The 22,487-nt window shown below is 34.4% G+C and overlaps 2 protein-coding genes across 2 annotated transcripts in view; one reads left to right on the forward strand and one right to left on the reverse strand.

Annotated features, from left to right (window-relative positions):
* Positions 1-19,359, reverse strand: part of LOC142338510 (oxysterol-binding protein-related protein 1-like) — an 83,275-nt gene extending 63,916 nt beyond the window's left edge. The window contains exon 1 of the mRNA XM_075388352.1: positions 19,126-19,359. Coding sequence (XP_075244467.1) covers positions 19,126-19,138 — 13 coding nt within the window. The 5' untranslated portion in view covers positions 19,139-19,359. The remainder of the gene's footprint in view (positions 1-19,125) is intronic.
* Positions 19,360-20,513: 1,154 nt separating this feature from the next.
* LOC142348693 (mpv17-like protein 2) overlaps positions 20,514-22,487 on the forward strand; it is a 28,199-nt gene continuing 26,225 nt past the window's right edge. The window contains exon 1 of the mRNA XM_075400216.1: positions 20,514-20,689. The gene's annotated coding sequence lies outside the window, so the exon portion shown is untranslated. The remainder of the gene's footprint in view (positions 20,690-22,487) is intronic.

Genomic DNA, 22,487 nt, shown 5'->3' on the forward strand with positions numbered 1-22,487 from the left:
ATCCATAAAGTTGCGACAGGCAGGATGATGAGTTATTTAGTATTTGATAGTCTGGTGGTACACTTATTTAGCAACAGCTCATCTTGTGAACATGGAATAATCAAGAATTTTGAGGGATATGTGAGGATTAAGTGATATCATGAAACAACAAGGTCTTCCACAAATCAATTTCAGTCTAACTGTTGTATTTGGAAGCAATTTACTTTTCACAATGGAATAAATCAACAGCTAATAAACAGTAGTAATTGGTGCCATTGTTCAGCAAAATTTTTTCATCTTGATCTTTAAACGGAATCGCTAGGATGGATACGATTTCCAAATTGTATCCAAGACAAGCGCAAATTCATTCATTGTTTCCCATTCATTCATTGTTAAAAAGATTTTGCTGAATAAACTGGTTCTGTTTCTAAGGAATAACAATAAACGTGCAACTAAATCCATAAAGTTGCGACAGGCAGGATGATGAGTTATTTAGTATTTGATAGTCTGGTGGTACACTTATTTAGCAACAGCTCATCTTGTGAACAAGGAATAATCAAGAACTTTGAGGGAAATGTGAGGATTGTGTGATGTCTTGAAACAACAAGGTCTTGCAAAATCAATTTCAGTCTAACTTTTGTAATTGGAAGCAATTTACTTTTCACAATGGAATAAATCAACAGCTAATAAACAGTTGTAATTGGTGCCATTGTTCAGCAAATTTTTTTCCCTTGATCTATAAACGGAATCGCTAGGAAGGATACGATTTTCAAAATTGTATCCATCACAAGCGCAAACTTATAATTTGTTTCTCGTTGAACCAGTAAATAAATTGGAATTGAAAATTTTGTGTCCGTAGGCAACATCCCAGTTGTACAGTTGTTGATTGTTTGGATACACTTCAGAGCGGAAAAAGAATGATTGTGGTAAAATGTTGATGTGAATTAGATAATGGAAATCATCTTCTGTGAAAGACATAAAAATATCTAATTTCCTATTCTGATTTTTTTTATCAAATCATCAAACAAATTTCCATTTTGTTTTGTAACTTTGGTTTGAAGGGCGGTATCTCTCATACTGAGATTATATTTGTTGTGAATGTTTTGAACATGATTAGATTCAATTGGTTGTAAAACAAGGATTATGTCAAAATCTCAAAACAAGAGTTTGTAATGTGTTCATATCAAAAATTAGAATCGTTTTTTGATCCAGAGTTTTTTTAGATTTGTAAAAGTATCTGCTCTTGTTCGACGAAATCCACCAAGCTCTGGAGATTTCCTAACAATAATGCGATGCTTTCTTGTTTTTCCTGAACCTAGCTGTTTACGTAAAGATTTTTTCAAACATCAGCAGCAACAGATTTGATTTTTTTCTTCCCAGTCAAATCGTTGCCCATTTCAACAGCAGCGAATTCAATTGAATCCCGAACCACTATTTTTCTGCTGGTTGAACATATTGTATCAAAAACGAAATAGCTGTTTTCCGAACTTTCGCACTAAAACTCCAAGTTACCTACCCTATTGTCTGGCATATCCACAAACATTGAAAAAATCACTATCACCAACCATTTTTTAGCACTTCAATTTCAATTCCAAAAAAATTTATCGGATGTTTTTCTAAACATAAGTACTGCTCCTGTCACTCCAACAGAGTTGAAAGATACTTTTCACCATAAGATTCCCGGAGCTCAAGTTTTATGCTAAGGAACGAAATTTTAGAAATTTTTTAAATCGTAGGTTTGGAAGGTTTTAATAATTCTAATGTTGTCCAATTCAGGTAATGTCGGCATTCTTAATTTTTGATTTAAATGGAATCAATTATAAAAAAAGCAGCTTCTGTATCGTCCACAATATTGTATTAAACAATATCACTATATATCATTGAGGTATGCGTTCGTACAATGTCAAAAGGGAACGTGGAAAATGTAGACGTGCACCAATCATGAAAATACCCATCTTTTAAACAAGTTCTTCACATTCAGAGACGTAACAAAGATCCCCATTAAACATTACACGTAAAGAATTCTGAATTGGAAGACTGAAAGAAGTTAGCTGCGTACTTTTGCTAACGTGTAAATTAATTGGTGTAATTTTATACTTTTCACGTTGCTGAACTTTTCTGTTCATTTCGTTTACAATACCCGAAATTGATGGATACCAACTTGGATCAAGTTTGTAATAGTCTGATGGTTTCGGATAAAGTGCCGCTTCATCTAGATAAAATAAAATTTTCCCTTATTGATGTTTTGCTACAAGGAAGGATAAGACAATACTGTAATTGCAACCTCATATTCTTTCCAGATTCATTTGTTGCTGTCAAAAAGCAAAAACAAAACTAAAAGAGTACATTTTTTAGGTAACAATCAAAGGAAGCATTCAAAACCAATTCTACATTGAAAAAAAAAGTCTCTAGATGATACACTTCGCAAGTTCTTGTTCACAAAATATGCGTAGACTTTCCTCTCCTTGTTCTCCGTAAAGTTTATATTTTGCTGTTTTAAAAAAGCACTTTTAACAATTTGGTTTTCCTTTTGTTTTAACAAATATATCAACTTTTTTCAAACGTATTTATCAATGTTTTCCTTCAAGTAGCGATAGAAATGTTTTACAAAGATCTAATTGCTCTTTCTGCTACAGCAGCTTTGGTTTCACACCTTTTAGAGTAAGTTTTGATGGCTTTGCTCTCAAAAATTCTCCCCTATCTCCGTACCTCAATACTTTGATCATCGCGCCCTCTTTCACTTTTAGTCTTCTCCCTTAACGTTTTTGTAAAAGCATCTACAGTATCAGAGAAATTTGGATTTGGAAGCAATTTTGTATTTGGAAGCAATTTACTTTTCACAATGGAATAAATCAACAGCTAATAAACAGTTGTAATTGGTGCCATTGTTCAGCAAATTTTTTTCCCTTGATCTATAAACGGAATCGCTAGGAAGGATACGATTTTCAAAATTGTATCCATCACAAGCGCAAACTTATAATTTGTTTCTCGTTGAACCAGTAAATAAATTGGAATTGAAAATTTTGTGTCCGTAGGCAACATCCCAGTTGTACAGTTGTTGATTGTTTGGATACACTTCAGAGCGGAAAAAGAATGATTGTGGTAAATTGTTGATGTGAATTAGATAATGGAAATCATCTTCTGTGAAAGACATAAAAATATCTAATTTCCTATTCTGATTTTTTTTATCAAATCATCAAACAAATTTCCATTTTGTTATGGAACTTTGGTTTGAAGGGCGGTATCTCTCATACTGAGATTATATTTGCTGTGAATGTTTTGAACATGATTAGATTCAATTGGTTGTAAAACAAGGATTATGTCAAAATCTCAAAACAAGAGTTTGTAATGTGTTCATATCAAAAATTAGAATCGTTTTTTGATCCAGAGTTTTTTTAGATTTGTAAAAGTATCTGCTCTTGTTCGACGAAATCCACCAAGCTCTGGAGATTTCCTAACGATAATGCGATGCTTTCTTGTTTTTCCTGAACCTAGCTGTTTACGTAAAGATTTTTTCAAACATCAGCAGCAACAGATTTGATTTTTTTCTTCCCAGTCAAATCGTTGCCCATTTCAACAGCAGCGAATTCAATTGAATCCCGAACCACTATTTTTCTGCTGGTTGAACATATTGTATCAAAAACGAAATAGCTGTTTTCCGAACTTTCGCACTAAAACTCCAAGTTACCTACCCTATTGTCTGGCATATCCACAAACATTGAAAAAATCACTATCACCAACCATTTTTTAGCACTTCAATTTCAATTCCAAAAAAATTTATCGGATGTTTTTCTAAACATAAGTACTGCTCCTGTCACTCCAACAGAGTTGAAAGATACTTTTCACCATAAGATTCTCGGAGCTCAAGTTTTATGCTATGGAAAGAAATTTTAGAAATTTTTTTAAATTGTAGATTTGGAAGGTTTTAATAATTCAAGTGTTGTCCATTTCAGGTAATGTCGGCATTCTTAATTTTTGATTTAAATGGAATCAATTATAAAAAAGCAGCTTCTGTATCGTCCACAACATTGTATTAAACAATATCACTATATATCATTGAGGTATGCGTTCGCACAATGTCAAAAGGGAACGTGGAAAATGTAGACGTGCACCAATCATGAAAACACCCATCTTTTAAACAAGTTCTTCACATTCAGAGACGTAACAAAGATCCCCATTAAACATTACACGTAAAGAATTCTGAATTGGAAGACTGAAAGAAGTTAGCTGCTAACGTGTAAATTAATTGGTGTAATTTTATACTTTTCACGTTGCTGAATTTTTCTGTTCATTTCGTTTACAATATCCAAAATTGATGGATACCAACTTGGATCAAGTTTGTAATTGTCTGATGGTTTCGGTTAAAGTGCCGCTTCATCTAGATAAAATAAAATTTTCCCTTATTGATGTTTTGCTACAAGGAAGGATAAGACAATACTGTAAATGCAACCTCACATTCTTTCCAGATTCATTTGTTGCTGTCAAAAAGCAAAAAAAAAAACTAAGAGAGTACATTTTTTAGGAAACAATCAAAGGAAGCATTCAAAACCATTTCTACATTGAAAAAATACGTCTCTAGATGATACACTTCGCAAGTTCTTGTTCACAAAATGTGCGTAGACTTTCCTCTCCTTGTTCTCCGTAAAGATTATATTTTGCTGTTTTAAAAAAGCAATTTTAACAATTTTGGTTTTCCTTGTTTTAACAAATGTATCAACTTTTTTTAAACGTATTTATCAATGTTTTCCTTCAAGTAGCGATAGAAATGTTTTACAAAGATCTAAATGCTCTTTCTGCTACAGCAGCTTTGGTTTCACACCTTTTAGAGTAAGTTTTGATGGCTTTGCTCTCACAAAATTCTCCCCTATCTCCGTACCTTAATACTTTGATCATCGCGCCCTCTATCACTTTTAGTGTTCTCCCCTAACGTTTTTGTAAAAGCATCTACAGTATCAGAGGAATAATTAGACTTTATTGGCTGAACAGGCGGGAAAATATGTCACCTAATGCCATAAGTATTTCCCACCGTTAATATGTTCAGACAACGTATCCATGAAAACCAAATCAAGACCCCAAATATCAAGTATACCTTTTGTGGAGGCAGGTATCCTTTTGAAACGCCAAAATGCATGTCAGCATTTAGTTTAAGAAATTTTTCTGTATAAAAAATCTGTAATTTTGTTTGACAATGCACTATTTTTCTGAAGGTTTTGAATTGAACCATATGCAGCTTCCCCTTCCCTGTACAGCCTCTAAATCTTATCTCTTTCGGATTTGCATTGGAATTCAGCTTCCTCGGTCTTTGCTTTTGGCGTCTTTGTTTATAATTTTACGTGAATCTAAATAAGTTGCGTCACGAATTATGTGATAAATATCAGGTAAAGCAACGTTTTTTTCTTCGAAGCTAAAACGAAGTCGACAAAAGCCGCGTTTGTATCTCTTTCGTCTAACAGAATGGAGTCTGCTAGGGATAGCTTCATGCGAGGTGAATTCAATAATTTATTGATAAATGATTCTTTGCTGAAAGACTTTGTTTTAGCGTTAACACGTTTATTAACGATTTCTGAAGATGTTGGAACCAAATCATCTTTGTCCAAATTTTTAGGTGATAAACTCAATTTCTGCTCATAAAGTGTTCGAGGAATCAAAACAAACTGATCCATTTCAGGCGAGACGTTTAATGATTGACTGAATTAGAATTGATGTCAAACTGATCCCCTTTTTGAAGCTCAGGATCCGTCTTCTGTTACTGAGACTAGTTACATTTAGAATAAGCAGATGAACGCCTCTGAATTTTAGAACTTCTGGTTTTTGAATTTCTCGTAGCTCTCCTATTAGAAGATTTACTATGCACTTGTTAAAAAATCGGACGAAATGTTTGACAAACGCTGATAAATTTTATTTTGAAGTTGTGGGCATATTTTTTGGAACGCGATCAGAAGAGACAGATGTTGAGTTGGAAAAACTGAATTAAAAAATTATACAAAATTTATTAGAACACCTTCGTGATCTTCTTTCTTATGTAGAGAAGGAACTTCAATTAAGTAATCTCGTCTTTGATCACAATAATCGAAAAGCTCAATCTTGGAAATGTTTTGGAAAGACGTGTAACCGGTCTTAAGACGCTTTTATGTTCCAGTTTTCTTCTATTCAGCTTGTTGTTTTGTAAAAATTGCAGTAGCTGATTTAAAGTAATACGTCGCAGTCCGCAATGAATATTCCACTCAAGCTTCAAAAAAAAATTGGATTCACTGTCAATTTTCGGATGAGTTGAGACTTAAATCAAAAATGTCCCCCTTGGAATTGTTTTTGGACAAACGTGTAACCGGTCTTTAGTAGTCTTTATGTTCCAGTTTTTCAGCTTGTTGTTTCGTAAGAATTGCATTAGGTGAGACTTTCGAGGAGACAACAGTTTGGATTGGATTGCAATTCTGTAGAAAACAGTTGGTTATATCTTACTTTCTCTAAAATTATGAAAAAACTTATTTCCAAGGAAGAAAGTTTTTTTCTTCCGCTGGTTGGACTTGGTGGATCTGAGAAATCTCATCTTATCCCAAAGTTGACAATGAGTCTAGTTTTTACGTTCAACTATCAGTGAGAAAAAGCATCAAAATTGATTATTATACTAAAATCAGGAGCAAAACTAAGAAAGTGCAATAAAGTATGCGAACACAGTAGCTGTAGATGTATATTTTTAAAAAACTCTTTCTTTAAAATAACTTTAATACAAGAAATAAATTAAAAACATATTAAAATCACCAATACAAACCCAAGAAAATTCTGTAGTGTGAACAATATTCAAAGCCTTTATCTCTAAGACTAGGTCTTTTTTCTGCACAATGAATGTTGTTAAAGTCACGACACGTGTAGTTTCTGCAATCCCAATCAACATCATTGTTTATTAACATGGAAGCCTTCAAACAACCGAGCTTGTCAAGGTTTTCCGAATCCTTACAAAAGTAAGATGATAAAAGTTTGCCCTTCCCAAGTTCTTTTGCATAATGCTTTGTTGTTTTTGAGTAATATTAATGTATAAAACAAACTAGCTCTGATTAAGTCAGCTTTGCATTATTGGAATTTATGCTGTTCATGTTTTTTGTGTTCTTTTTTGCTTGAAAAGCTGATTTGTAGTCTTTAGTTGTGTAAAAACTGTATCCAAATACAATTCCATCCTTAAATAATCCAACTCTTTAACAATTTTGTACTCTAATCATTCAATATCTAGTACACTGAGTAAAATCTTTTTCTGGATTGATTTCAGAAAAATGATCAACAATCTAATATTTGGAAAATACGTAATTGACAAAACTTTATATAGAGTCAAAAAAGATACCAGTAAGGTAACCCAAAAGTTATGAGTTTGGAAGTTAAGGTAACATGTAACAATAACAGGGTCCATTGTTAGTTGTTGCCTTTACAGAACTCTCTTTTGTAAAATTGCATGTAAACGGAATATTTTCGATTGTGCAAGAAAGATGTGCAGAATTGAATAACCGCATCCAATAAGTCCTCCTTGGGGGAATTTTGGATCAACTTCCTCTAAATTGACGCTTTGATCCCAAATTGTACATGCTGCCAGGAGGCAACTTTTTGTTTTTTGTTGTTCAGGAACAATGGCAATTTAGCGCTGTTTCAATTGAGAATGTTTGAAAGTATGGCAAAACTCATCAATTTTTTTTATTTGTCTGAGAAGACGTTGGTTTTTTTGAATTTCTCTACATAAGAAAGAAGATCAGGAAGATGTCCCAAAAGTTCTTTGTATGACCTTATAAACTTCAATGTTTGGCAAAAAATTCCATTAAAATCCGTTCCAACGGTGTTATGAAATGAAACTTTCTTGTTCATCGGATTAAAATTTTAAAGTAGTACGTCGTTGTCCTTTATGAATAAACCACTCAAGTTAGTTAAAAATTTAGATTCACTGTCGACTTTGGGAAAAGCTTCCAAAACTGTATAAGATTATTTTTTTAGTTCGTAGTGACAATTGACAAGCAATACTTTTGTTTCATTTCTGAGACTCAGAAAAATTTTTCTAGAGTAGCAAATATTCCGACACATTTTTACGTTGAAAAAAATGACAATGAGCAATAACAGTGACTCGAAAAGACAAACGAAGTATAGAATTACACAAAATTTATTGAAACGTACATTGTCGAATATTGGAAAAGTCACTCAAAATTTGTATCAACTCCTTGAATTCATCCAGCATGTAGCTGACATTAGACATTTGTTTGAACTGGTTGTTTTACTGTTGTCAAAAAAGACGAATTTGTACATAAATTGAAGCTGGGTTGTCCTTGATGTAGTGGATAAAAGAAACCTAGAGTCTCCGATTTTGCCCAATGCTAATAACCCTCAGTTTGTGACAGTGTTCACGCAAGTGCTCAATGCTTGTATCTATGTCGAATTGAGGCTGGTTTTATTTCATCTCCACTTCTCCATTGAGTAGATCCTCCTCGAGGATGCAGAATTTTCGAAGTTTGTAGTATCCAATTTGCAGTTGCTGGTACTTTTCAAAAGTCTCGGAATTGTCTTTTCTAAAGACCTGAAAGGTTGATTCAGATTGAAGTTGTCTGTTTTATATAATCTGGAAAACAATACTTCCCCCAAATCTTTTTGAAATGGATCTAAAGACCGTATAAGGAAGAACCGGATCAGTTACTGTCTTTGTTTAGGATTGAGTGAACATAGAAGGCCATTCGAATGGAAAAAAGGTATTTTAGAGAAAAATAGTTCTACAAAAAAAGTTGGGAGTGTAAAATTGTATAGTTTAGTTAACTCTAATACAAAGCCCTCCCAATAACTAAGTTATATCCTGTTAAGGTATAAGGTATAAATTCCCTATAAGGTAATCTATTCAAAATGGTTGAGATTCGACAAAAAAAATAAACAGAATTTAAAAAGCATCCTGGTGTTTAGCACATCTGTTTTGCATTGATGCATTGAAAAAAATTTTGCTGAAATTTCAGAAAAAATTATAACGATATTTATTAGCGGGTTGTTTCCTGAACTTCATCATTTCATTACATTCGAAACTTGTTAACTCCAAATATAGAGAATTAGGTCATCATACATTTTGTTTCCTTAAAGAAAATCTATTCTATTATCCCAATACGTTATGGCAGCAACAAAGAGTCAAATTTGACCCCATTTTTACCAAGACTATAACGAGAAAGCCTTGTTCATTTCTGTATCAGTTAAGGAGTATAAACCATATCTACTCACTTTCAATTACTCTGTTGCATCTTATAACTATAACTGTTGACCATTAAAGACTTGTTGTTACCACATTGTTCTCATTTCTACCGCATTGAAAGAGAAATTAGAGAAAAATAAAAATCCCTCTTATATTTATCAAGCACTAGGTTGCCTGTACACACTCTATAAACATGAGTTCTTTGGTTCGATGATAGAAGAGTCAGGATTATTCTTTAACCAGTTTACCAGGGAGTAAGAGAACATCTTGCATAATAAGTATGTGGAAAAAGCGCCCAGTGTCTCCAAAAAACGAGTGAGTAGAAAGAAGTTCACGCATCACCTGCTACGAGCTGAACAACAAAATTTGAGTACTAAAAACCTTGAATATTTTTTTTCTTGATAGAGTCCAACCTTCTGAAAGGTAAAAATCTGAGAGTGAAACAAAAAGATTGTTATATTTTTGTTAGATGAACATTGCAATAATGATAATCTTCTTTTTCCTCTTGATTTAGGTAGTAAAAATCTATTTAGTGTGTTGTCATGTTTTGTGATTTGTATTTATTTTAGTTCAAATAATGTGTTGTTAAAACATTTTTTTGTGTTGTTAAAATCCTTTCTTTCTCCTGAAGATCAAAATTTCAAAAAGTTTGCTAAAAGTAGAAAAAAATTTCAGATTTTTTTTCTGCTAAATAACAAATTTTGAGTCAAAAAGATTTCCTAGACAACCGAAAAAAATTTCAAACAGTGTCAATGAAAAACGCCTAAATATCAATTTTTTCAATAATTTGTATGGTTTTGCTCCAAAAATGAATTTTTCTGCACATTTTGAAATTAAAACTTTTGAAACAGTTTTTCTGAATTGTAAATCAATTATCATTTTTTAAAATTTTTTTCTGTTAAAAACCCATTTTCAATCATATTTTTTACTAGAACGTAGCTTGCATAGTATTTTCCGCTCAAATTCCTATAGATAAAAACTAGTTCAAAAAAAGCAGTTCGAATGCATCAGAAAGTACTTTAAAAGAAATCAAGTATGACACTTACAACATGTATATCAAATTTATTCAAGAAGAGTTCTCCGAACACAATTCTGAATCTTAATGTCAAATGCTATTGCTCATTGAACGATTGCTGGAGGGTGTGTAGGTCGAGTACTGAGAGGAGTTGTGTTTGAAGCCTCATCTGTAAGAAAAATTGGGTTTCCAGCTGTTCTTTGCTCTCTGGATGAAGTTGACATGGAGAGGGTTGCAGACATGTCAGTCAATTCATTAAATTGAGCTGTTTCGAAGTCTTGCAGATCGTTGACTCTGGATGATCCGGTGTCGATACTCAATTCGCAGTGTTCACAGCTGCCAGCATTTGCCACTATCTGGAAAAAGTTGTTGACCGGCTCTGTGCTCCATACTTGTCTTGATTTGGGTTTATTGAACCAGGCGATTGGAATCTCATAGAATTCTCATGAAAAAAAATTCGATATTCCCAGCCACATAGCTAGACAGGACCCAGCAAAAGTCGGATTGTGATGACCACTGATCACAGCAAGTTCGTGACCCATCGTTTGATTTCGCAGCTGATTCTCGATCATTGGAACTTGTCTTGCTCATACGTCTCAAAATGCTGTCTTTGGTGCCTAATGATGCGCCAAATTGTAATAGGCAGGTTACAACAGATTCATAGATCCCAATCAATAAATCTTTAATGTTTATCAAAGCAGTCGCCTCTGTAGAGGAAATCGGGTAGATTAGGTTGTTATTCTGCACGGTAAATTTCATTTCTCGGTTTGATGAGACGAAGAACTGAACACAAAAGTAGTTGAAGATGATGAACAGAAGTGATGTTCTTTTGAGGGAAGAGAGAGCAAATGATGTTGTATAACTTTTTCAACTTTTTTAAACTCAGCTCTAACCAATCAGAACAAAGTTCCCAAAAATTGGAAATGTTTAGGGGAAAAATGAGGTTAATGTCCAAACACGGAAGAATTTAAATATATGAGGTAACCGAAAAAATAGAAATATTACAAGAGTTATCCAACAAATCTAATTAACAGCCAAATATGGAACTAGTTGATGTCAATCACCAAAAAAAATTTAAGGTTTGATAAATTCTCACCATCTCGTTTAACGTCAAGCCGGACACGGAAAAAGATCATAACTTTGAACTAACTTTTTGTATTTAGTTTTTAGGAAGGCGTATTCCTCAGATATAACTCCCACCACCTCAGCATTGTTGTCTTTTAATAACGAACAAACAGCGCACTTTACTTTTTTGCATTGAACTAATTGTTACTGGTTCAGGATATGGGATATAAGTAGATTGAGATAAATTTCTGTACTGTTCCATATTTTCTGGAGCAAAATTCATTATGAAGAGTTTTTTGTCATTGTTGATGAGTAAATCGGACGATAAATCAAAAGATTTTACTGTTATGTAGTCACCAGACTCTAAGTTTTTATAGAGAAGGTTTGTAGTTGAATCCCGTGTTAAATCAGTTGATTCTGCTGTTTCGAGTAAAAATGCCCGGAAAATTGTAAAGGAATAAAAAAAACATCGATTTTGTCAATTCCATGGGTTTCAGCGATACATTTTTTCTTTTATAAAATTTTTTGCAAAATTTTTATGATCAACATATTTCACTGATGGTTAAAATTTCAAGTATAACTCAAGTATTAAAACAAAAATATCAATGTGAAAAACAAAATCGTTTGTCTTGAGAATCTTTTTCCGAAGGTTGAAATCCAGGTTTGCGGGAGGTTCCAAGTTGCGAGGTTAAGTTGTACAACAAAAACTTGATCCTCAGTGATAAATGGAAATTTTTCTTGATATCTCTCTGGGTGTCATAAAAGCGCGTTAATGCGCTGCTTTCAAGATCCAACAAAACTAAATTTGATCACAGACGCTGAATTTATTCATTAAATGAGATACACAATTATGACAAAAATATAATCAAAACACTAGAACAACCGAGAATTTTGGTAGACTGATTCTCTTTAGATTGTTGCGTTTTCCTTGGTGAAATAATCTGCGTTGGAAAATAAAATTTCAAGTAAGGGGCAACAAATATGATTGAGAGAAAAAGTAAATGTCAAAATTTACGCCACCGAACAATTTTGTACAATTAAATCGAGAGTTAGTTATTTTCATGAATAAATATTGCAATCTAGATGGGTAATTTCAGCTTTCTAGAATGTTCTAACACAATGCTTCTTTCCAAAAAAAAGTATGAGGTGTTTTCGATATATGGAAGCAATGATTCTTCGTCGCGTTTTTCAAAATAACACCATAGCATAATTCGTTTATTTTTCTATTATTTTCAGATTCAGTTGCACCTCAATTTACCTGAAAATTACTCTTTTCATCTTGGACTAAAAAAAACAATGACTTCTCCCGATAGAAAACTCCCAATCAAACGCACAAAGTATGAAAAAATGGTTGTAAAGAAGCGTATGGCTAGACACAAGTAGTTTCGCGACAAGGAGTCTCAATCTTGTCCCAAATGTCCTTGTTTTTTTTTTCAAAGAAGCAGGAAAACTTGAATTACCGTCTCGTCAAGCATCATGACTAGGTAAAAATGGTAAAGTTTTTACTATGTGTACTGTGTGTGTTGAAAAATTCCCGTACTTTTTTCTCTTCAACAGCAAAAGAGGAAAAAGCATGGAATATCGTTAAATATTGGGACAAAATCGGGTGGAAAACTCAAGCAATTCCTAAAATAAAGTAGGTAAACAAGAACGACAAGCAGTTACAGGAGAAACTTAGTACGTGCGAGCACTTTTCTGACGATACGCAAAAAGAGAATAGAAGACGCCGAGAGTTCACCTTCATGCTGTCCAACCTCAATCCCAATGAGACAAATTGAAAACTGAATGAAGGAAGTATTTGAAAAACTCAACTCTGCTGGCAGGTGAATTTGGCTCCTGGATTCAACTGGCGAAATGTGAACGATTATCGGTTGTTTTATGCACAGGAGAACAATACGTTTTTTGAAAAGTTTCGTCTGCTCTGATCGAAAAGGAACCTGATTTCTCTTCAAGACAGTCAAAAATATGGATCTATTCCAGACGTGTGCAAAAAAGAGAGGGAAACTACAAAAAGCAACTTGCAATAACCACAAACTTAATAGTGTTTTGCGATGCTGTCCTCAATATTCCAATGGGATGTCTTGATGCCATTCTGCTTGAACAGTTGTTGAATCACCAAAATGTGATTTTTCTTGTATCGGAGGGACACGGAGAAAACCTAAAAATAACAACTTTGCCTGTTCACTTGCAGTGGTTGTTCACTTGTATGGATCAGCTGAGTTGGAGACAAATGCAACGAAGATTTTCAGTGACATTCTTTGCCAGTGAATTAATGGACCACCTCGTATTTGTTAAAAACGCGATGAAACACAAAATTTTCATGTACGAAATTGAAAATGGATATTTTGTTGACGAACTTGCAAAAAATGTGTTAAAATTGATGAGATGAGCATTAATTTACTTCGTGACAACAACCACATTTTTTATGCGGACATTATTTACACATTCTTCAAAAGATTCCACTGTCCTAGTTGCGATGTGTTCAGCCGTAAAGATCTGCACAGTTAGAGTTCAACTTGTTACACAAAGAGTGCTTATACCCTGAGACAGACATTTTGTGACATAGTCGATAAATTTGGAATTTCCTACAATGATGAATAGAAATTGTTCAAAATGGGCTATATTTGATTTTGCATCCATCTGCTTTCGCACTGAAGAGCTATAAGATACAAGCATAACTACTTGGACTGGCAAACATGAATCAACATCTGTTTCTATTTCTCCAAATTTGCTTGAAAATCTCTGTTTTATGCGAAAAAGGTCTGAAGACAATAACTGTATATTTTTTCACAGCTTTTCAAGATTTAGCTAGCAATAGTAAACCCGAGAAGCCAAAAAAATTTGCATCAAATCTGGATACAAAAAATAGTCAGGTTATTTCTATTTTTAGGAAAATAATTGAGCGGAGATGTCAGACAAAACTGTTGAGCGGTGGACAATCTCAGGAAGGAGCGCTGATTTCGTCAATTAGTATAACGAAAAGGATGTTGTTCCAGCCTTGGAAGTAATGCAAAATTTGATGGAAATTCACCAGAAAAATGGATTTGATATGTTTAAGATCAGATGTACACTTCCAAAATTGGTAAATTTTGGTATCCACAAGTCGACATATCTCAAATTTTTTTTCCATTTGTTGACGCTGACAAAGACTTACATGACCAAATTTGCAAGGACAAGACTGTTAAACATTCTAATGTGTTCAAAAGAAAGATAGTTGTTGATCAGACCTACACTAGGGTTTGGGAAAACATTTGTAAATCTGTTGTGGATATCGATGCTAGTCAAATTTATCTTGTTCGATTTGGCAAGAAGTGCCTACCAGGCTTTTAACACGGAGGGAGCATGACACAGATTCTTGAAAAATCAAAACTCTCAATAACAGATTGCAATCACTTGGGAACATGGTCATGTCTCAACTCCATTCACAACGTCGAGAATGCACTATTGAAAACAATTTTACAACCGCAAAACAGAAAAAGATTGACTGTTTTAGTCTGGACGGATTTTGTGCTCTTGCAACAAAGTGTTTGAAGCTGTGAGATGTTTTTGGTTTTTTTTTTCATTTTTGTACATGTCAAGGAGCTTGTGCCAGTCATTCGGAAGAAAAACTCGGAGAGGGATCAGGAGACATAACATGATGAGGTCAGAAGAGATTTCTTGCGAAATGAAGATTACATTTTCGTTGAGGCCTGGGAGTGTAACTGGTGAAAAAATGAAAGAGAAGACAAAATGATTAGAAATTACGTGAAAAAGAAATTTTCCCTTTCAGCAACCAATGAAGGATGAGCTTCTTTTTGGTAAAATAAGAGATGGGAAAATTTAAGTATATGTGCAGTGCAATTTTGAAGCTCCCGATGGATTAAAGGACAAGCTCCACGATTTCCATCCTGATTTCAAAAACTTCAATGTCAGCTGAGCCGATATAGGGAATTATATAAAATAGTATGCAAATAAAAACAACCTACTCAAAAGACCTGAACGAATATTGATTTCGATCTTCCAGTTAGAAAATGGTAAAATTATTACACCAATACTCAATTTTTAGCACAGCTTTAGTCTGAAATGTACAAAAAAATTTAGATTTGTTTATTATACGCCCCAAAAAGTGCTTCAACAATTTTGTTCAGTCAGAGGTTGATGCTAGAATAGCCGATGATGAAAATCAACTCGAGCGTTGTGGCTGCGACAGTGACATTTTTGCGACAGTGAGTAATTGCTCTTGTGGTTATCGATTCATGGACAGAAATAAACAAGCAGAGAGCAAGTACTTGAACAGTAAGAAATATGTTCAAAGAAATCAATATAGGAATGTTCAAGCGCTTGAAATTTGTGCCAAAAAAGTACATGGAATTCAGCATGAAAAGTCAAAAATTGAACATCGATGACTTATAATAGTTGGGTTTTAAAATCTTCAATACTCTAAGTTACGTATTTTGGAACTCAATTATAACTCCTTTGAAATATTTTTTTGATGTTGACAATTTCCAAAAGTTGGACATGGATATGGATTCTCTCTATCTAGAGCTGGCGCACAAAAACTTGTACAATTGCTTTAGACGCGCTGAAAAGGAAGCCTGGGAAATTTTGCGTTGAAAGGCCTGTGATGATTCCATCAGAGCAGATGCTTCATAAAATTTCTTCCCTAAAACATTGTGCTCAAAGCATAAGAAGCCCCATGAATGGGAGCCGAGACTCTTTAAAGAAGAATTCAGATGTACCGAAATGATTTGTCAAAACTTATTGTTGCTACGATGCAAAGTCTGACAAATACAATTTTAGTAAAATAGGTCGGAACAAAAAAACTTTAGTGACAACTGGAGATGGACCAAGGGAAAAACGTCGACATGCAACGGATGAAATTATCGTTAAATCATTGTGTTTCTACGTAGGAACAGACTAAAGAGGGCTGGTCATATTTCTATTCCAAAAACGTTGTCCAGCCTGACGGTGTTCATACGGCACCTCCCAATCTACAACTTGACATTTCTCTACATTTGTTAGCGCGCCTAGACTAAAAAGCACACGAGCCTTAATCGATATAACCAAAAAAATACGTGAAAACCATTTCCTCTCTGAATACATAGATTGATTTTTGGAAAATCGATGAATATAGTCTATACCTAATCTTAAAAAATGGCAGCTGTACCTAATACATGGCAGTTTTACCTAATCCTAATACATATGCCTTGTACATGGTGGCTAAACACAATCTTGATACATTGCAGTGGCTGTACAGAAAAACTGTTGCATATTGAAATTGACTGGGATGGTAGACATCCGTGCTCATTACTGTCCATGTACAATTCCCCTGCCTGTACAATTACCCTGCACGCTGCATTTAAATTTAGCCTGACTGTTTATGAAAAGAAAATAGGGCAAAGACCGGCTCCCAAAATTGCAGCTAGTCTGCTCACACTATACTACCAGCATCTATACCTAATCTTAATACATTGCGGCGGCTATACATAACCCTAAGGCAATGGGTCAACTATACCTAATCTTAATACAATGCTGCGGCTATAGCGAGTCTTCATAAAGACCGCTATACACAACCTTACTACATTGCGGCGGCCATACCTAATCTTAATACAGTGCGCCGGCTATACCTAATCTTAATACATTGAGACAGCTATACCTACTCTTAAAACGGAACCAATGTATTGAGATAGGGTATAGATCTCGAGATTTGAGTCCCATCCACGTGTTATAAGATAGGGTATAAATACGCTATACCATATCTTATTACATGGGGTCTTTCCCCCCTTGCTGGTCGGCTCACTATGTTACTTTTTACTTTTTTTTTCAATTTTTCTTTTATATCTGTCCCAACGTTAGCAAATTTTATTACAGCCTGCCTTATATAATTGTGATAGCAATGGCATGTAAAACATGCTAATTTTATTGATATGAATTCTTCATTTATGTCCAATAGTCCATTTTATGGATTTTTTCAAATTTAATTTTAAAAAAGCAGATTTTAAGAACTGCTATTAGTTTAAGCATGTTGCTTAGTGTTTTAATTAACATTATTTTCGTTTTCCATGCTTCAGTGGTATTACGTAGCTCATAGATAGAACTAACAAACGAAAATTTTCCTTTCCTCTTTTGCCTAATTTTATAATTTCTGGACAATTTTTTTCTCATTGTGAGTAGAAATCATTGTTTAAGCATGAAAACCGTTGTATCCCTTGGTAATATTTTGTTTTTTATCTTGTTTTGGTAGAAAAGGTTTTATCGTGGGCTAATTACCGACTTTCGGATTGATTTTTTACAGCTTCTGGGTATGATAGTTTTGCCAACAAAAAATGAAGTGAACGTTATGAAAAAGTAAACAAGATTTCTCAGGGAAAAATACGCCTGCAATTTTTGTAAGAAGTGTTCAAGAAAAGTTTCGTTTGCATGAAAAGCAAAGAATTTAATCACTATTGTTTGAGAAATGTCAACCTTTCCAACAGCCGCCGCTATGTGCTGCTTTCTTCAAAAACTGACACGAAAACAATACATGATGGTGGCAATAACTTTCCGTTTATTATAGCGCTATTTGACCGTTTTCTACTCCAGAAATTGATAAATTTAAAATTAGAAAAACTGTCTGTTAAATAGATGTCCTGTTGACACAAAAACGGCGAAAACCTTTACATTTTTAAGTCTTCAGCCTTGCTATGTTGGACTTGCAAACGTTAAAAAAAATTCAATGGTGTTCAAACGTAGGACTTCGTCGGTATGATCGGTTTTCGACGCAAGAATTTATCAGCTTGTTCGGGTCCGATCCACAAGATAACATGCAAAAAATTGTTTTCATTTGTTCAGATCAAAAACCCTCGAGTTTTAATTAACCAGATTTGTCTCTGTCAATGTTCAACATGTGTGATACATTTGACAGACAAAGTCTGAACCAAGAATTCAGCTTTTTCGGTTAAGTTTGTCAAGAATCTAATGGTGAAAGTTCAAACAAAGTTCTACATCTCCTGAAATATGTTTTTTGAAGAGCTGCAATTGAAGTTGAGCTGCAACTCTACTTACTATTCTAAGTTTGACTAGATTATAGACAAGGTACCGAAAGTTTTGTGCAGTCAACGCCGACATTTTCTTACAATTCAAACTAAGCATTTTCCTGCGTATTAACTGAAATATACCATGTTTTTGACACAAAACATATGAACGCTTTCTCTTGTTCTGAAACTGATATTGCCGATATCTTACAGAAGATACCGCGGAAGCGGAACAGTCCAGAAATTTCTTGCTTATGAAAGTTATCAAACGATAGAGTTACTATTTCTTTTACTGATGTTGCCTTTTCAGATCTCAATTAATTATAATGAAATAATTTCCGCCGCTTTTGGTTTGTGACAATAACTTTTGGCCTTTTGATACAGCCCAAAAAATTGTCACGGCCTTCTTTCACAATCCTTTTTCTCCAAATCAAGTTTGCTTCAGTTAACCTACTAATATATCAAACATTGTCCGCCCATTTTTAAAAAATTATGAGCAGCGATAAATAAGTTGGCATCCTCGAAATCTGCCTTTGTTTTTTGACACAATTCGGGTAAATTTTATCAGAAATCGAGGAAAATTAAGTAGAGTCGAATTTGAGTAAAAGTTACTAAAAGCTGCTGATAAATTAACTTTTAAATGTAGATATATGTTCTTTCCTTTTTCGAACCCGTCACCAGTTTTAATTTCACTTTTTAAAAAATGACGGATCGACCCGTTTCTTATCTTTTTCAACTGATTTTTCACGTCGGTTTGGCAAGAATGAGCAATTATTATAAAAGCATTAAATTTATTACTACCTTCGTTTGCTAAAAAAGAACTATTTAAATTGCAGAGCCATTTCATGAATCGTTGAAAACAGGTTAAAAAAACTTACCGAATGGAGCCATTACAAAATTTATTCACAGTGAAAACTGTTTGAGTTACATTAAATAGTTCCTTCGGTTGTATAATTGTGCTACGTTTGATTTGTAAGAAAAGTTTGTTCACCAGTGCGTAAATTTGATGCGAGAATTCAATTTTGGATAAAAGTCAAGCGCGGAGGGATTTTGAAGCTTGAATAGAAGACGCCAATTGTCATTCAGTGCTGTAACTCAGATGCTAAATGGGAAAGAAGAGAAGGGGAAAAGAGCAGAGGGCTATCTCTCTCTCCCCTGTGTTGTAGATTGAAATTTACAGTTATAGTCTCAGTCCAACTAGTCCTCCTCTTGTCCTTTTAGCCCAACTGCAGTCTCCTATTGTATGTTGGTTAATTTGGGTTGAACACCAATGCCACAATGCAACTTGCACAACCATCTTTAGCCTGTCCTTCAACTAACCGAAAAAGCTAACTTAGCCGACAAAATTTACATGATGATACAATTTTTTAACCTTTCTGGTTAATGTCCCCTCCCCGCCTAGGTGCGCTTTGCAAACTAAACTTACAATTTTGGGCTTTTCTCTTTGAATGTTATTATTTTTTTATTTTATCACGCAAATAATATATTAAACCAAACTTTCAAGCATTTCTTTTTTGTTGGGGGGGGGGGGGAGGGAGGGGAGGAGGGGGTTGTGTCAAACTACTTTTCTTGGTGCCACTTTTTCTGAGATCTGAGGGTGCTATTAAAACGATGTCAGCATGTTCAAATGAAGTTATAATGCCCATATTAAGCTTGTGAACACGAAAACAATAGCTGGACTGTTTCGGCGTTTTCCTTGTTCGGTTCACCTCTTGAAGTCGCGCGTCACTAATCCACGCATGAAGAAGTTAAACGTTGTGCTCTAAAAGGTCAAAAAAATTTGTTACAATTTTTGAGTAAATGGCGCAGGCTATTGAGTAAAAAAAAGAAAGAAATAGTTCGAGCTATTACCAGGAGAAGTATTAGACAGGTCAGGTGTTCAACAGTTTCCATCGCTATAGCGACGATACCGATGAAAAACATAAGCGTTTTCGTCGTTTTTGTCTAAAACCCAACATAGCAAAAAAAATAATTTACAACTCCTTCCAAATATGAATAGCGACAAATTCCTTGGTTAAAAATAGTCAATTTCTGAACTAGGTCTTAGTTGCACAATTCCAATGGCCCATTTTGGCACAACCTGCTTCTTTATCTTGTAGACCGGACCTCAATGCTATTGCAACTGGCACCCAACTGTACTCTGAAAGGTACGCAGACACATGAAAGAAAATTACTACTTTGTGAAATGAATTATGTAATAATGACCTCACTCGAAACTCAGAACATAGAACGAAGCTGACGCAATCTCAAGATTCTATTTCTCATTTTCGGCTTCATTCGTCTTTTGCAGGTTTAAAAATCCTGAAAATTTCATGGTTAATATTTAGTAAAATGAAGATATCGAGACAGCTATTAACAAGATTAATATTTTAAATTCCTTTAATTTTTCCAAGTATCATACATTAATCCAATTGAACATATCGTCAATATAAATTTAAAGACGTAAGTTAGAGTTCATCTGAAGAGAAAATTGCTCATTTGTGTTCAGAACAGTTTCATTCGTATTCGTCTAAGTGTAGCATTCTATGCACTGACACACTTCGTTCAATCACTCCTTTCTTACATTTCCTGTGTGATAAGTTGCAAAATTGTATTTTATCTCTCTCTTCCTCTCAACTTTATTCCACACAGTTTGCGCCCAAGATGTCACGCTCCCTTACTCGCTTTGTCTTGCCAAACTCCAACATTTACTCGAATCCCTACCAACCCCCCTACCCCACACCACCCTCCCCCCCCCCCACGCCTGCCACCCTCAGCCTCTATCAGGCGAGCCTAAGCTCTCCCCGGGGTCATGCTTGTCCAAAGTTAAATTAAAATGCTACCCAAATAACGCCATCCAAATTGAACTTGGGAACCCAAGAGGCCTTCCCAAGTAATTTAAGAAGGTCTTCACCCATTTCACCGAATTAACGGGGGATTGTATCGGAATTAAGGCGCCCAAATTTTGCTGTAGAAGGAAACTCGACTAAATCAGACGTTAAATGTATTTGACGGAATTAAGAGTATCAACCAATAGGGTGGCTAACATAACCATTCACATTTTGTTCTGACAGCCGACGATTAGCTTTGTCCTTTTCAAGGGCCACGAGGCAAAAGAGGACAGCCCTGATTTGCGATATAAGGGTGTTGTATGCTCAAATTCTGAACTCTCAAAAAAGTGAACCGAACCCGATAGAACTCATCCGACTGATAAATTTGGACGGTAAAAACTTTCTCGAACAATGGTTGATAATTGAGGGTAATTTTGACACGAGGAATACATCAAAGAGATAGTGAAAAAATAGCTAGATAAACCCAGAATCGGTCAGAATGGGTCACTAAAAGGCGGTAACATGTCCGCGGTAACATTTTTTTTGCGTTCTTTGTGATTTGTAAAAAAGCACAGGAACCGAAAGTTTTGATAACTGAGAATCTATCAGCATTTATAAATGCTCATAGGATGGATCGGTGAACAAAATTTCTGACACTTAAAACTTCAATTATTCAAATGGGAGCTAAAAAGAACCCAGTACCACAAGCAGGTAGGCTGTATACAAAATGCTTATTTGAAGGAGGAAGCACAACAGAAAATTAACGTTTTTAATTTTCAGCTTTTGTGTTTTCACCTCGGGAGTATTCGTATGAAAACGAATTGTAGGTTTAAGCAATTTAACAATGAATATCATTTTTGAAAAAAAGTTTTGATGAATGCCAAGCGACAATTACTCTCCACTAAAACAAAATGGTTATATTTCTTGTCTACAAAAAAAACCTTACAATTTTTTGAAAATTATTTAAGTTAGTTTCTTACGATTTTTTTTACCTCGGAAACGAGGAAAGCCAATTTCGGCGCCATGAGCATAAGAAATTTATAAATTTGTAGACAGTTCGATGAAATTAAATGAAAAAAAATCAAAGTTGATTGTACAAAACTCAATAATTGTGGTTTTATTGCTTTCTTTTTAATTCATAAACAAATGAAACATTTTTTGAAAAGTAAGCAAGTATGATATTACAACTACTCAGTTGCTACCAAACAATTGCTCTTTTAACTTTGGTAAATTTAAAAGTAATAAAGTTTCAATTTTTATTGTTCGGTTGAGTCAACTGGCTCCATTCTTCAAAGTATCCAAAAAATCTGCTGGGGGAAGAACTTGCAAAAATGTTAATTTTCTACCATTTTCAATTAGACGAGAACAACTACACTTTGATAAATCTGTTTGCAGCAAAAGTGTTTCAAACATTTCCTTCCATGGAGCGC

Source organism: Convolutriloba macropyga, chromosome 1 (genome assembly GCF_964194025.1).
Source record: "Convolutriloba macropyga chromosome 1, txConMacr16.3, whole genome shotgun sequence".
Taxonomy (NCBI): Eukaryota; Metazoa; Xenacoelomorpha; order Acoela; family Convolutidae; genus Convolutriloba; species Convolutriloba macropyga.